Source organism: Rattus norvegicus, chromosome 19 (genome assembly GCF_036323735.1).
Source record: "Rattus norvegicus strain BN/NHsdMcwi chromosome 19, GRCr8, whole genome shotgun sequence".
NCBI lineage: Eukaryota > Metazoa > Chordata > Mammalia > Rodentia > Muridae > Rattus > Rattus norvegicus.
In genome coordinates this window covers 70,754,021-70,767,316 of record NC_086037.1, presented here as the reverse complement: position 1 = coordinate 70,767,316, position 13,296 = coordinate 70,754,021, and the positions used below count along the sequence as shown (strand labels likewise).

The window sequence follows — 13,296 nt, the reverse complement described above, 5'->3', positions numbered from 1 at the left end:
CGACGATTGTTTCAGAACGACGGCTATCATTTCTGTGCCCCCCAATTGGGTAATCGGGGTCGGAGGAGAAAAGTCAGGGTGAAAACGAAGTCAGTGGGAGCAGATCATGTCGCACATAAAACTTCAGAGCCGCTAGTCTATAGCCAGCCAAGGTCACAGGGACCAAAGCCTCGCAGGTGGAGCTCAGAGGACATCGCTTTGAGTGCCGCAAGCCTAGGCCTCGAGGTTATACAAACCTTTGGGGTAGGCGACAAAACAAAAACAAAAGTCAAGGAGTTTCCTGTCTGTGGCTCTCACAAAGGAATATTCTTGCAAACTCACTCTTGGGAGCCCCAGGCACCAAGGAGAGAGAGAGAGAAACTGAGCTCCTTCTCAGACTTGGGTGGGCGCGGGGCGGAGCCGCGGGAGCATCCTTGAGCAGCCATCGCGGAGCATGATGGGAAAATCCTCCTTCCCTTGGACATGGCGCGCACCTGCCTGGCAGCCCCAGCCGGCTCCAGCACCGCGCTGTGCCGGTCCGTGGTATTCAGCGTCTGCCGCGGATTGGGCGGCGGCGGCGGCGGGGGCGGGGGCGCGACTGGAGCACCCGGTTACGCACCGGCGTACTGAGCCCCGGGGTGCTTAGCTCAGGGCGCTGAGCCCCAGGGCGCCCGCGGCTCCTGCCGGACTCGGCGGGCATGGCGTCCCAGGTGCTGCAGCTGCTCAGGCAGGGCGTGTGGGCCGCGCTCACAGGGGGCTGGTACCACGACCCGGAGCATAGCAAATTCACCAACAGCTGCCACCTCTACCTGTGGCTGTTCCTGCTCCTGCTACCGCTGGCGCTGCACCTGGTGAGTCCCCAGTTTAGGGATGGGTGGAGGAGGAGGAGGAGGAAAGGAAAAAGAGGAGAAACAGGAAGCGGAAAGGAAAATTAACAGAAGGAAGGGGGAGGAGAAGGAAGGAAAGGAAGGAGACAGAAAACTAAATAGGAAGTAAGGTTACTGAAAAAGAAGGGGAGGGGGAGCCACAGAGGAGCCCAGATTGGGAAGAGGACGGTGACTTTTGAGAAGTAGGGACTGAAGAATGAGGGAGGGGGTTTGGGGACAGAAGTCCTGCAGGGCACAGGGGAGTCGCAGGAAAAAGAGAAGTATGTAGGACTTTGGGGACAGTGGGCTCATTAAGAATGGATGCGGGCTGCCTGGATGAGTCAGGCCCTGCTGTCGGAACTGTTTAGACTGGCTTGTGGGTACCAACCCTAGGCCTCATGGCTCCGGATGATATCAGCTGTAACAAACACATCAGGTGCGGTCGCAATGAAAAGGCAGGCAGTATGAATCCCCCCAGGCGACCTGATTTCTGTTGTTAGTCGTTTTTTCTACTCTTCCTGCTTTGCTTTAGGAAGATCCCACCATCAATCGCTCTGCAGTTTCAATGCCACGGTGTGGAGAAGTCTGAGGAAAAAAAATTAAAAAAATAAAAATACAGGAGTGGATAAGTGTCATAGGAATATGTTAGAGCAGTGTGGCAACTCCTCCTCTGGGCTGGCCACCAATGTGGGGTAGTGAATATTTGCTGAATGGTTACCTATGACCTTCATAGGTCAGTTAAACATATAGGTATCTGAAGGCACGATGAAGCTCCCTTAAAAAGCTGCCCATTGTTTACTTGCCGATGTGAGGGGGGCGGAGGGAGCTGACTCTGTTGTGCCTGTGAAGGGCTTTATCCCTAGAACAGTGCGTGATCATGTTCTCCTCCACACAATCTTCAATGAGTTTGCATGGCTGACAGATCCTGAGTCTGAGACATTCGAGATGCCTGGTGGCTTGGCACCCCTAGACCCTAGCTCTTTTTTTCTGGCAGTTTGTCCAGAGCTGTGGTTCTGAAGGCAGACTACCTCAGTTGAATTCTGGATCCAGCTTGTCCCAGTTCTGGGATGTTAGAAGAACTTTACTTACTTTGACCTTTTACTTTTTCAGCTGTAGAACAAGAGATTGATTTATTTGTGCATGTGTGCGTGCGTGCGTGTTTACATACTCGAAAGCACTCAGAGAGGTCAGATGACAACTAGGCAGGGATTCCACTATGTGGGATCCATGGATCAAAGTGAGGTCATCAGGGTTGGTGGCAGGCGCCTTTACTCACTGAGCTATCTTACTGGTCACTAGAACTAGTTATGGGAACAGTGGAGCTCAACCAGACAGAACCTAGGAAGTCTTCTTTGGGACAGTCTGGCTTGGACCTGGACTTACAGGCTTATTAGACTGACACTGGACCTACCTAGACCTTAGTTTTCTAAGTGGGGGCCTCTCCAGAGGCTGGTGGCGGCCCATGTATATGACCACCTGGTCTTCTGGGTGCGATGATCTCAAAGAAGAGAAAGAGCAGATGGACTATGAGGTCAGGGGCCCTTCCAGCCCAGGGAAGGACTCCAAAGTGAGTAAGTCAGAGTGTCTGCCCACTGCTGAAAGAAAAGAGGTGAGATTGTCATGTAATAGAGAAGGTAGTAGGACAAATTGAGGGAAATCATCTAGAATAGACCTTATAGCACGTATTAACCACTAGGAGTCTGAGTTCAACTTTCAGTACAAAAAAATACACTTAAATAAACACAAGAAGCTTGAGATAGGATATGGATTAGTTTCTATCCCCAAGGATTTTGTTTTGTTTTGTTTTGTTTTGTTTTGCTGCTGTTTTTGTGTTTGGAGACAGAGTCTCATGCAGCCCAGGCTCTCCTTCAGCCTCTGAACCTCCTGCCTCTCCCTCCTAAGTGCTGAGATGACAGGAGTGTTCCAACGTCCCTGGCCTCCAGTTGTTAGTGTGGGGGGAAATATCTAACATTCAGAAAAGTTGTGAGACTTGTACAAAGGATGTTACACCATGTTCACTAGAACAAACAATTCTTGGCATTTTACGATGTGTATTAATTACCGTACAAAGGCAGCTTAGAGAAGGAAGGTTTGCTTAGGCTCACAGTTGGAGGGTGCAGTCCGTCGTGGCGAGAAAGACCTGGAGACAGAAGTGTGAGCCGCTGGTCATGTTATGTACTTGTCAGGAGGCAGAAAGAGGAGGATGTTGGTGCTCAGCTCACCGAGTCCCAGCACGTGGGGTGGGGCCATCCACATTTTGGGTGGTTTCTCCAACCTCAAGTACCCAGTCTGGAACGTCCCTCTTAGGCATGCCCAGAGGCTTGTGTTGTATGTGACTCTAGAGCTCCTGAAATTGACGGGATTTTCCATCATGAGCTTCACACATCTACCTCACTGCCTTCTTTATGTATTAATATATACATGGTATAGTATTTCAAAATGAGTGATGAGCCACGAGACACGGCAGTGCTGTGTATCTCGAGAGGGCTGACAGTCACCATGTCATCCTTACATCAAGACAATGGCTGAAATGACTCTCTTGTCTTACGTCTGTTTTCTGTACAGATTCCCCCCTCCTGCCCTGGGTGGAAGGGCACCTTGTCTTTTCTGGATCCAAGATTCAGTAGAGAATCTTGCAAGGCTCCTAGGTCGTTAATTAACCTTGACTCCAGAGGGTCCTTTCGGCTTTTGTGGCATTTAAAATTGTTTTATAGAATTGATAACATTTATAGAGCGTTTCTTAACTTGTGTTTCCGTTTTCTGGGTTCACCTGTGTGACTAGGGGGTTGGGGCAGCGATACCAAGCAAGGCCATGTCCTTGTGCAGCACACCAGAGAGGCATGGCGTATTCTCCCACCCCTGTGCCCGTTGATGCTGCCGTTGACCGTGGTCACTGGTCAGGGCAGAGTCTGCCTGGTTTCTGTGTTGTGAAGTATATATTCCCTCTCTGCAGTCGGTAATAAGCGAATTGAAAACTACGTGCTTCATCCCCAGCAGTTTTAAACTCAGAGGCTGTTGTACTCGGGTTTAAGATACTCACCGCTGTGGCACTTAAGAAGTCGACTTTGCATCTCTGTTCTTCCAAGCTTTCTCGGTTGGTTTTCTTCTTAAGGGAGAGCTCTTTGACCTTGCTCCCTCTAACTGTGTTCTGTTATAGATGATGCCATTTCCTCTGTCTGAGTGATATGTCCTCGAGAACCATGACACATTGTGGTGTGTGTGGGGTATCTTCTTCAATTGCTCTCCACTTTAGAACCTGGAGTCCCCCAATTCTACTAGGCTGTTCGGCCAGTGAGTTCCAGAAATTCTTCCCTCTCTACCTCCCCAGATCTGGGATTGCAAGAATAAACTGCCTCGTGTAAAGCTAGGGGCCCCTGGGGTCCTCATGCTTCGGTGGCAGGCACCTCCATCCATTGCCCTCGGAATCCCTTTGATGTGCAGCTGTAATCAGTCATCTGCCCCTGGCTCTTCTCCTCTACTTGGATGGGGACTCTTAGTACTAAAGGAGATGCAATTTGACCACGGGAATCCTGGGTTCTCTGCGGCCCAAGCTGTGGGCTGGGAGACCCAGAAGCTACAGTTCAAGCTCTGAGAGCAGAAGCCCATTAATCTAGGCCAGAGGTTCTAAACCTTCCTAATGCTGTGACCCTTAATACAGTTCCTCATGTTGTGATGAACCCCTCCCCACACACACACACCATAGAAAATTTCTGTTGCTACTTGATAGCCACAGTTTTGCTACTGTTATGAACCATATTGTAAATATCTGTGCTTTCCCATGTCTTCAGCAACCCCGGTAAAAGGGTCAGTGGATCCCCCAGAGGGGTCATGACCCACAAGTTGAGAACCACACTCTAGAAACTTCTGGGCTTTTTAACCTCTACTGGCCCCAGCATCTTGGCAGTTCTTGGAATCCTCAGCTTCCTGCAGCACTGGGCAGCAGCAGGCGGTGCCTACTGGCTTCTGAACGCAGCTCCAGTGTGATGGTTTGTATATGCTTGGCCCAGGGAGTGGCACTATTTGGAGGTGTGGCCTTGTTGGAGTAGGTGTGGCCTTGTTGGAGCAGCTGTGTCACTGTGGGCATGGGCTTTAAATACCCTAGTCCCAGTTGCCTGGAAGTCAGTCTCCCACTGGCAGCCTTCAGATGAAGATGTAGAACTCTCAGCTCTGCCTGCATAGATGCTGCCCTGCTCCCACTTTGATGATAACGGACTGAACCTCTGAACCTGTAAGCCAGCCCCAGTTAAATGTTGTCCTTTATACGACTTGCCATGGTCATGGTGCCTGTTCACAGCAGTAAAACCCTAATGAAGACATCCAGTATTGGGGTGCTCAGCTAATACAAGGGTGAGAGGGCTCTCAGGCTCTCTGCTCTTGGCCAGCAGCTGGCATTAAAGTTCTCAGGCCTCTGGCATCAGAAACCCTCAGCCCTTCATGGTTGCAGCTCCTTGCCTCAGATCTTCAGAGTCTTCTCCCTCCCTCCCCTCTGTCATCCATCTTCTGGCGTGATTGTCACCTCTAGAATCCCTCATACCTCAGCATCGAGAAACAAATTATAGAGCATTAGGTCTAACAACAATGGCTTTAGCTCGTTTATGGCTATTGATTTGTCTTAAATATAGAAAGAAAATGTAGACTTGGTCTACATTTTGGTCTTTGAGGGCTATTGAGAATCTTTTAGTCCTTTAACTCTCTGATATATATATATATATATATATATATATATATATATATATATATATATATATATATCCATCTCCCGAATCTTTACCATCTCAAAAGAGAAGACAGATGGAGGCAGGGGGAAGGCTCAGCAGTTACGGTACGAGAAGAGCAAGTGTGAGTTCGGATCCTCAGAGTCCACAAAGACCATCAGGTTGGTAGCCAAACCCACCAGAAATTCCATCCTCAGAACGCAGAGACAGGGCATCCTCCGATCACGCTGGCTAAGTCAGACTAGCCATGTCGGTGAGCTCTGGGTTTGATTGGAACACCCTGCCTCAGTGAGTAAGGTGGAGGAGGAGTGAGGGATGGTGATTCCTGATCTCAGCCTCCCGTTTCCACCTGCACATTCATCCGTGCCCATAAGCACCCCACGCATGCCACCATGCATACCTAACATGCACGCAGCCGTGCATATACCATACCCACATATGAAAAGTTGGCGGAGGTGGGGGGAGAAGAAATGGAAGAAAGCTAAAACACAGCCCATGATCCTTTTCTTCTGTTATTTCTAAAATAAAGACCAAGGTAGTTAATAACCAGGGGAGAAGGAAAAAGTCTGCCGTACGAAATATCCCCCAAGGGATCCTGCTGGAAAGTCACCATGGTTGCTATGTGAAGTGTCACGCACAGACTCACCTGTTAGAACACAGGCTACCTAGCTAGTGGCTCTGTTTCGGAAGACTGTGGAGTCTAAAGGGGAGTTGAAGCCTCACTGAAGGAAGTGGTTCACTGAGGGTGGGCCTTGAGGTTATGTAGCCTACCTAGGTCTACTTCCTGTCCACTCTCTGCTTCCTGTTTCAAGATTTGTAGAGGTTTGGAGTCCCACCAGCATCTTTCCCTGCCTGGTCCCATGCTTCCCCCTCCACACTGGGCTGTATCCCTTTAAAGTGCAAGCTAAGATGAACCCCCCGCCCCTTAAGCTGCTTCTAGTCAGGCATTGGTCACAATAGTGGCTTGTTCCACAGTTTTCTTCTTATGTGTGGGTCCATCTGAGCCGCAGCACCAACTGAGCAAAGGCATTTGCTCTGAAGTTCCTTGTTACATTTTTAAACTGTATCCGACTTTATTACCTGAGTTGTTAACAGTATCTATGGTTTGAGACCTGATATTAAGTAGTAGTAAATCCAGGTGTAGTTTTAAAGATGAGGGGTGGGTGGTGGCAGCAAGGATTGCAGTGGGAATTAGAGATGCTAGCATCCCAGGGCTTACTGGGCTCCCAGAATCCTCCTGGCTCTGTCTTCGTAACACTGGCGTTATCAGTGTAGGCTACAGTGCCTGGGTTTTTCATGTGAGTTGCAGAGACTGAACTCTGGTCTTCATGTTGGTGTGTTTAGCATTTTACAAGTTGAGCCAACTCTCCAGCCTCAATAGGTTTTGTTTTGTTTTGTTTTATCTTTTTCTTTCAGTGCTTGGAATTGAGCTTAGGGTTCCACACAGGCAAATGCTCTGCCACTGAGCTGTGCTCCCTGCCCTATTTTAACTCATGGGCTAACAGCACAGCATAGAATGGTTCATACACTGTGTCAAGGTTGAATCCTGCTACTCCTTGTAACATCCACAGTAATCTGAATTTCAGTAATAAGACATTCATATATAAAATTGAAGAGCTTAGGAGAAACATTGGTCATCAAAGTCACTGATAAGAACTGGGGAAGCAAGAAAAACCAAAAGTAACTAGATAATATAACCCCTTTTCCGTTGATATTCTAACCAGAAAGTGTTCCCAAGCCAGAAGCACTTGATATCTTCCCTGACTTGTGTGCTCAGTTAAGAGCTGACTATGCTTAAAGATTTAAAGCAAAGTGGAAGCCTGCTGGCAAGAGCGTCCCTTCCCTCTTCTTTCCCACAGGCTTTTCCTCCAAATCTCCTCACAGCGCTGTTCTACTGCGGCTCTGTGACTATCTTCTTTACAGTCATCAAACTTATCAGCTACCGCCTGCACCTCATGTTCGACAAGGGAGAAGTAATCCAGCACCGATCCCCAAGAAAGAGAAGCAAGCGGAGGCCAGAGGGAGAAGCCAGCAGCCAGCACCCCCCCAGGCACAAAATCCCAAGGTATCCTTGTCCAGAAAAGCACCTGTTCCCAAAGGAAAAAAATCTGCTTTTAGTTACAGTGTTGCAGCTGTGGTGGGGTTGAGCACTTAGCTAGCGCACACAAAGGCCTGGGTTGGATGCTGGGCGCCAAGGATATCTGGTATAGTGGTTTGTGTGGTGGAAGGTGGAGGTGGGAGGATTGGGAGTTCAAGGTCACCTATAGGTGCACAGTGAATTCAGGCCAATGTGTGCTACTTGAAATTTAGGTTCAAAATAAAATAAAATAGAAGTTGCCTTCTAGTTATGAGTTATATATAAGGGTGAAGATTCCAGGCACACATGGGTCTGTATACCTCGCTTATATTTAATAGAATAGAAACTTAATAGAATTGATTTTTTTTTTATTACACTCTGGATGTTTTATCTGGTCAGCAACCTAGCTTTACCCTAGGATCAGAAGTTCATTTGACTTAGGCTAAACAACTGGAAATAGTCTAAGTATTTTATCTTGCTTTTAGATTTACAGAGGACATCAAAGAATCTTAAGGAATAGTGCGTGTTGAGGCAGAGGTCACATGGAGGCCAGGGATCAGAGCTTGAGGGAAACTTAGGGACACAAAGCTTGTTTCACTTTTTATAGTTTGTCTCTGAAGCTGTGTCTCCCAGGCAGGGGAGGGTGCGTGAGGAGCTGGGCTTGATCCCCAGAATTCATTTTAAAAAGCCAGGCACGGTGTTAGATGATAGAAGGCTTGTGATCCCGTTGTTGGGGATTCTGGAGGCAGATAGCTCCTTACAGCTTGTTGTCCGCTGGCCCAGACAAACCAGCAAGTTCCAGACCAATGAGAAACATTGTTTCAACAAACCAAGTAGATGGCGGCTGAGCTATACCTGTGGTTGAGTTCGCTCTGACTCCCACAGATACATTCCCACATGTACACACACACACACACACACACACACAGGCACATGCACACGGGGAGAGCAGGGAGGAAGCAAAGGAGGGAGGATGGATAAGAGTGTGTCTTCTAAGTTTAGAGGAAAGTTTATGTGCTGTTCAAAATAAGATTGTATGTAAGGAACAGACCCGAGGGGCGGAACGTGGAAGAAACTGCTTCTCAGTAACATCTGCTCCTCTCACCCTGGGACAGCAATAACAGGCAGATTCACAGCACCAAGAAGGAGGAATCTCGGAGCCTGACCACACCACCCCTCTGCTGTAGTTCCCGAGGGCAGAGTGTCCACTCCCAGCATTCCTCGGGGCCATTGGTTGGTGACCTCTTTCTGTTGTTTTGGTGTTCACTCCCTACTGTGAAGCCTCCATCCAGGGATGGGGTGGGGAGGGGGGGTTGTACTGGCCCCTGGTATTTCTCATGCTGTGGGCTGTGGAAATGGCACCTAGGTACACTTGGGGCATCAGATTTCACCTACTGTGTGTTTCCAGAACACCAGCAGCCTCTCATGCTATCTTCCCTGTCAGAGAACTGTGATGCAAAGCTCTTCCCTCCTTTCCTCTTCTCCAGTCAGCCATGAAGCCCTCAGATTGTCAATGCTTCCCTGTAGAGGAATTTTAATCCAGCAACATGCCTGCTTGGGCAAGGGATCACATCCAAAGATAGGATCTGGCTGGAATACAGACACACCACTAGTATACCTTTAATCCCAAATGACGATGTCTAGTTGAGGGGCAGACAAAGTGACAAATCAGCGAAAAACTGGACAGAATGAGTCAGAGATAGGACGAGTCCAACTCTCACAAGGACAGGAAAGGGAGGTGATTTGAAAGCAGTGAGGGAGAGAAGGCTGTTCAGAGCAGTTCTGTTCAGTTGGGAGCAACTCAGTTCGTAGCGTTCAGAGGCTGATTTTTCCAGGCAGAGCAACCGAGCTAGAAGCCGAGAGAAGCCAATTTGAATCAGTCAGCTTGGAGAGGGGTTTGAGCCAGTGCAGTTGAGCAGAACCAGTGGGCTAGAGCTCAGAAAGAGCTAAAAGGAGTGAGTTTATTCAGCAGTAAATCTCAGAGGTTGAAACATTCTAGGCCTAGGTTTGCAGACAGAGGCTGGAAGGTGAAGCCTTCAAGGCCCAGGCTTGCAGAAGATTAGGTTGTATGAAGTCTAGAAGCTTCTAGGCCTAGGGATAGTTAGACAAAAATACTCTGGGCTCAGCCCAAGCCATATATTCAAAAGCTTAGGGATGGCTCTCTCATCACTTCATCTGAGGAAGGCAAAGCAACATTTACATTCACACTTCCTACTTATAAGGACTGCCATCTCTCTGCTTTAATACCTTCTGCATTAAATCTTGCTTCACGGAATCCCAATATATTACCTCTCACGTACGGGGGCTTTATAGGTCTCCACGATTGGTATGCCTTATCCCTTCTGGTTTTCATGTCTTCATTAGCATTCCCCTCCTTTCTGTCATGGTGCAGCCATCTTGGGAGGACGTCTGCCCTTAGACGTGCTTCAGAATCCATGTTCCTTGCCCGTTTTATAATTCTTCAGAAGCACAGAGGCTGAGGTGTCCCTTCCCTATGAACCAGTTAGACAGACTGAGCTGCCACTGAAGGGCGAAGGGTGGTCAAGCTGTGTGGGCTGTGTGGAATTTGCAGTGGGCAGACTCTATCTTGATGTTTGCTTTCTGTTTCCACAGGAGTTGCCGGCGCAGGAGACAGTAGAAGACCTCAAAGGTAGAGTGTTTTCATTGTTTGATATGTAATCACAGCTGCACCCTCAGGGAAATAAAAACCCTTTAAAAAGATTTATTTTAGTCATGTGTATGTGTGTGCATTTCTGTGTGTGTACACAAGCTTCCACAAGTAAGTGCAGGTGTCCACAGAGGCCAGAAGAGAGTGCCAGATCCCCCTGAGCTCGGGTTACAGGCAGTTTTGAATTGCTTGATGTGGGTGCTGGGAACTGAACTAGGTAGGCTCCCCTACAAGAGCAGTGAACACTTTTAACTCTGAACTGTCCCTTCAGCTCTAAGGTGAAGGTGTTAGGGTCAGAGCTGTGAGTCTTTCTTGAAGGGTTCTGCTCACCAGGGACATGTGACCATGCAGAAGGCTTTTTGATTGTCACAATGAGGACAGAGTGCAGCTACACACAGCAGGAAGAAGTCAGGATGATACTTAAGCATTCTGTGGTGCACACCATGGTCCCCCAGAGCAAAGAAGGAGCTTGTCTAACCTGCCCACTGGACCACAGTCATTTCCCTTGGTTTAGAGGGATCGAGTAACTTGCCCAAGATGAGAAGGTAGTGGAGAGCAGAGCCCCGCCCTTCCCGACCACAGCGCCTGAACCTGTGATTTAGACCACGCTGCTCTGCCTCTTGAGGCCTCAGCAAAAGCAAAGAAAAAAGGCGTGAGTCACAGTTGTAAATATAGATGTCTCCAAAGCCACAGTAGAAGGGCATCCTGTCAAATAAGCACTTAGGGGCTTGGACCACTCAGAAGACAAAGTCCTTGCCACATAAGCATGAGGACCCAAGTCAAATCCCCAGAAGCTGCACAAAAAGCTGGGTGTTATGTATGTACTTACAGTTCTTGCACTGAGAAGACAGAGACAGGGGATCCCTTCGGCTCACTGGCCAACACCTAGCCCAGTGTGTGAGTGTCAGGCCAATGTGAGAGACCCTGTCTCAGAGAACAAGGTGAATGGCATCTGAAAGAATCTGAAGTCGACCTTGGTCCTCCACATACAGGTGCACACATGCTCACATGAGTGTGAGTGCAATTATGCATGCAAGTGTATGCAGCCATGTGCACATGTACATACACTCACGCATGCACACGCATACACACACACTTGTACACCCTCACACAAACACACTCATGGGTGCACATACACACATATACACACACACACACTCATGCATCCACACATATACACACTCACACACATACACATGCACACACATGCACATGCACACACACTCACAAATGCACATTCATATACTCATGAGTGCCCATACATGCACACACATGTGCACACATACGCATGTACACACTATACACTCATGCACATATGCACGCACACACACACACACACACACAGAAACATCTTGGCACCTTTGGGTTTTGAATGTTTCACTCTAAGGTATTAAACATTACCACAGATGTGTCTCACATCACCTTATCATCCATCTCAGGTGTCGTTCTGTCAGAGGATCAACCTGAGGCACTGGTGTCATCTACCTCACCTGGCATGAAGTCAGAAAGTCTACCTGCTTCTCAGGGGCGTACTCCAGAACCCACTCCCAGACCGCCATGCCCAGTGAAGCCAGTTACCACAGAGATCTTCCCAGCAAGAAGAGTGAAAGAGTCAGGGGGCACTGCCCAGCGTCCAGCCCGCCACAGGTCCGAGAGTGGCCTGGTGAACACTGAAGCCTTGAAGAAATTGCCACATCTGTCGTTGTCCCAGTATGACTTACTAGAAACTGACATCTCCTTCCAGCCATGGGGCAGTGAGCACTCAGTTCTGATTCCACAGCCCAACTGTCCCCATGCCCCCACCAGGGCACAGCCACAGAGCAGATCACCTCAGGACAGCCAGAGCAGCAGCTTCTGTCAGTGCAACACGGTCATAGCCAAACCCACAGAGGAGGAGCTGACCCGGACTTCCGGTCAGGTGGAACTGCCCTCGAACCCGGAAGTGGTTGACTCGGACGGCGAGGTCGAGGTGACCCTCATCGACACCTCCCAGCCTGGAGAGCCACTGAGTCTGCATGAACCCATTAGGATAGTAATCACCATGAGCAGCACCCCAAACTCCATTAGTGACCCAGAGAGCTCCCTGCACCTGAGGGTGACCAGCTCTGACAGAACCGGTGTCAGGCCCAATGCAGAGAATGCTGGCCCGGGAGGAGCCGATCCCGCAGACCCTGAGCAGGCCAGAATCCCTCTCATCACCCTCGAGTTAACTGAAGATGGGAGAGGAGGAGGAGGCCCCTCCTGTCCTGAAGGGAATGGAGGAGAAAGGACCCCAGAGAAGATGGAGGTGATGTCGCCTGATCGTCGTTCCAGTTCCGGGGTTGGGGAGTGTAGCACCAAGGACGAGAGTCCCACCCCAGGCCCCACGTTTGTGCCACTCACACCCAGAGCGGACCCGGAGTCTGAGGGGAGCAGGGAGGGCCCAGCAAACCTGGACCCGGCCTCTTGTAAGAGCAGCCATGAGAAAAGGCATGCCCGCGTGCTCAGTGTGGACAGCGGTACCGATGTCTTCCTGAGTAGGAGCACCAAGGAGGTGGTCAGTGACAGCGAGAAACCCATCCCAACCTCCAAGTCAGACCTGGAGGCCAAGGAAGGACAGATTCCAAATGAATCCAACTTCCTGGAGTTTGTCTCCCTATTGGAATCCATCAGTACATCTAAGGCAGTGGCGCCAGACTCTGCAGCAGAGCAGAAAGGAGTAAATCAGGGTCCTGAAGGTGAGGCTCCACCCACTTCTCTCTGATGACATCACAGCAGGGGTGTCAGTCTGCCCATTGCCTATTTATCCAACCTTGGTGTCATCTCTCAGGGGGCCTTTTGGTGTGCGTGTCTGTGTGTGTGTGTGTGTGTGTGTGTGTGTGTGTGTATGCATAAATGTGTGTATGTTTATGTATGTTATATGTGTATATGTGTAAATATGTGTGTATATATGTATGTATGTATGCATAAATGTGTTACGCATTTATATGTGTGTATGTGTATATGTGCGTA

At 49.1% G+C, this 13,296-nt stretch overlaps 1 protein-coding gene across 6 annotated transcripts in view; it reads left to right on the top strand.

The window, feature by feature from the left end:
* The first annotated feature begins 447 nt into the window (after positions 1–447).
* Pcnx2 (pecanex 2) overlaps positions 448–13,296 on the top strand; it is a 150,630-nt gene continuing 137,781 nt past the window's right edge. For 4 of the 6 annotated variants that reach the window (XM_063278080.1, XM_063278081.1, XM_063278082.1 and 1 more), the window contains exons 1-5: positions 450–830; positions 7,420–7,625; positions 8,753–8,870; positions 10,251–10,287; positions 11,745–13,022. In XM_063278080.1, the coding sequence (XP_063134150.1) occupies positions 678–830; positions 7,420–7,625; positions 8,753–8,870; positions 10,251–10,287; positions 11,745–13,022 (1,792 nt within the window). In that variant the 5' untranslated portion in view covers positions 450–677. Of the gene's footprint in view, positions 831–7,419; positions 7,626–8,752; positions 8,871–10,250; positions 10,288–11,744; positions 13,023–13,296 lie in introns of all 6 variants that reach the window. The other 2 variants (NM_001427189.1, XM_063278079.1) reach the window with 1 other exon arrangement.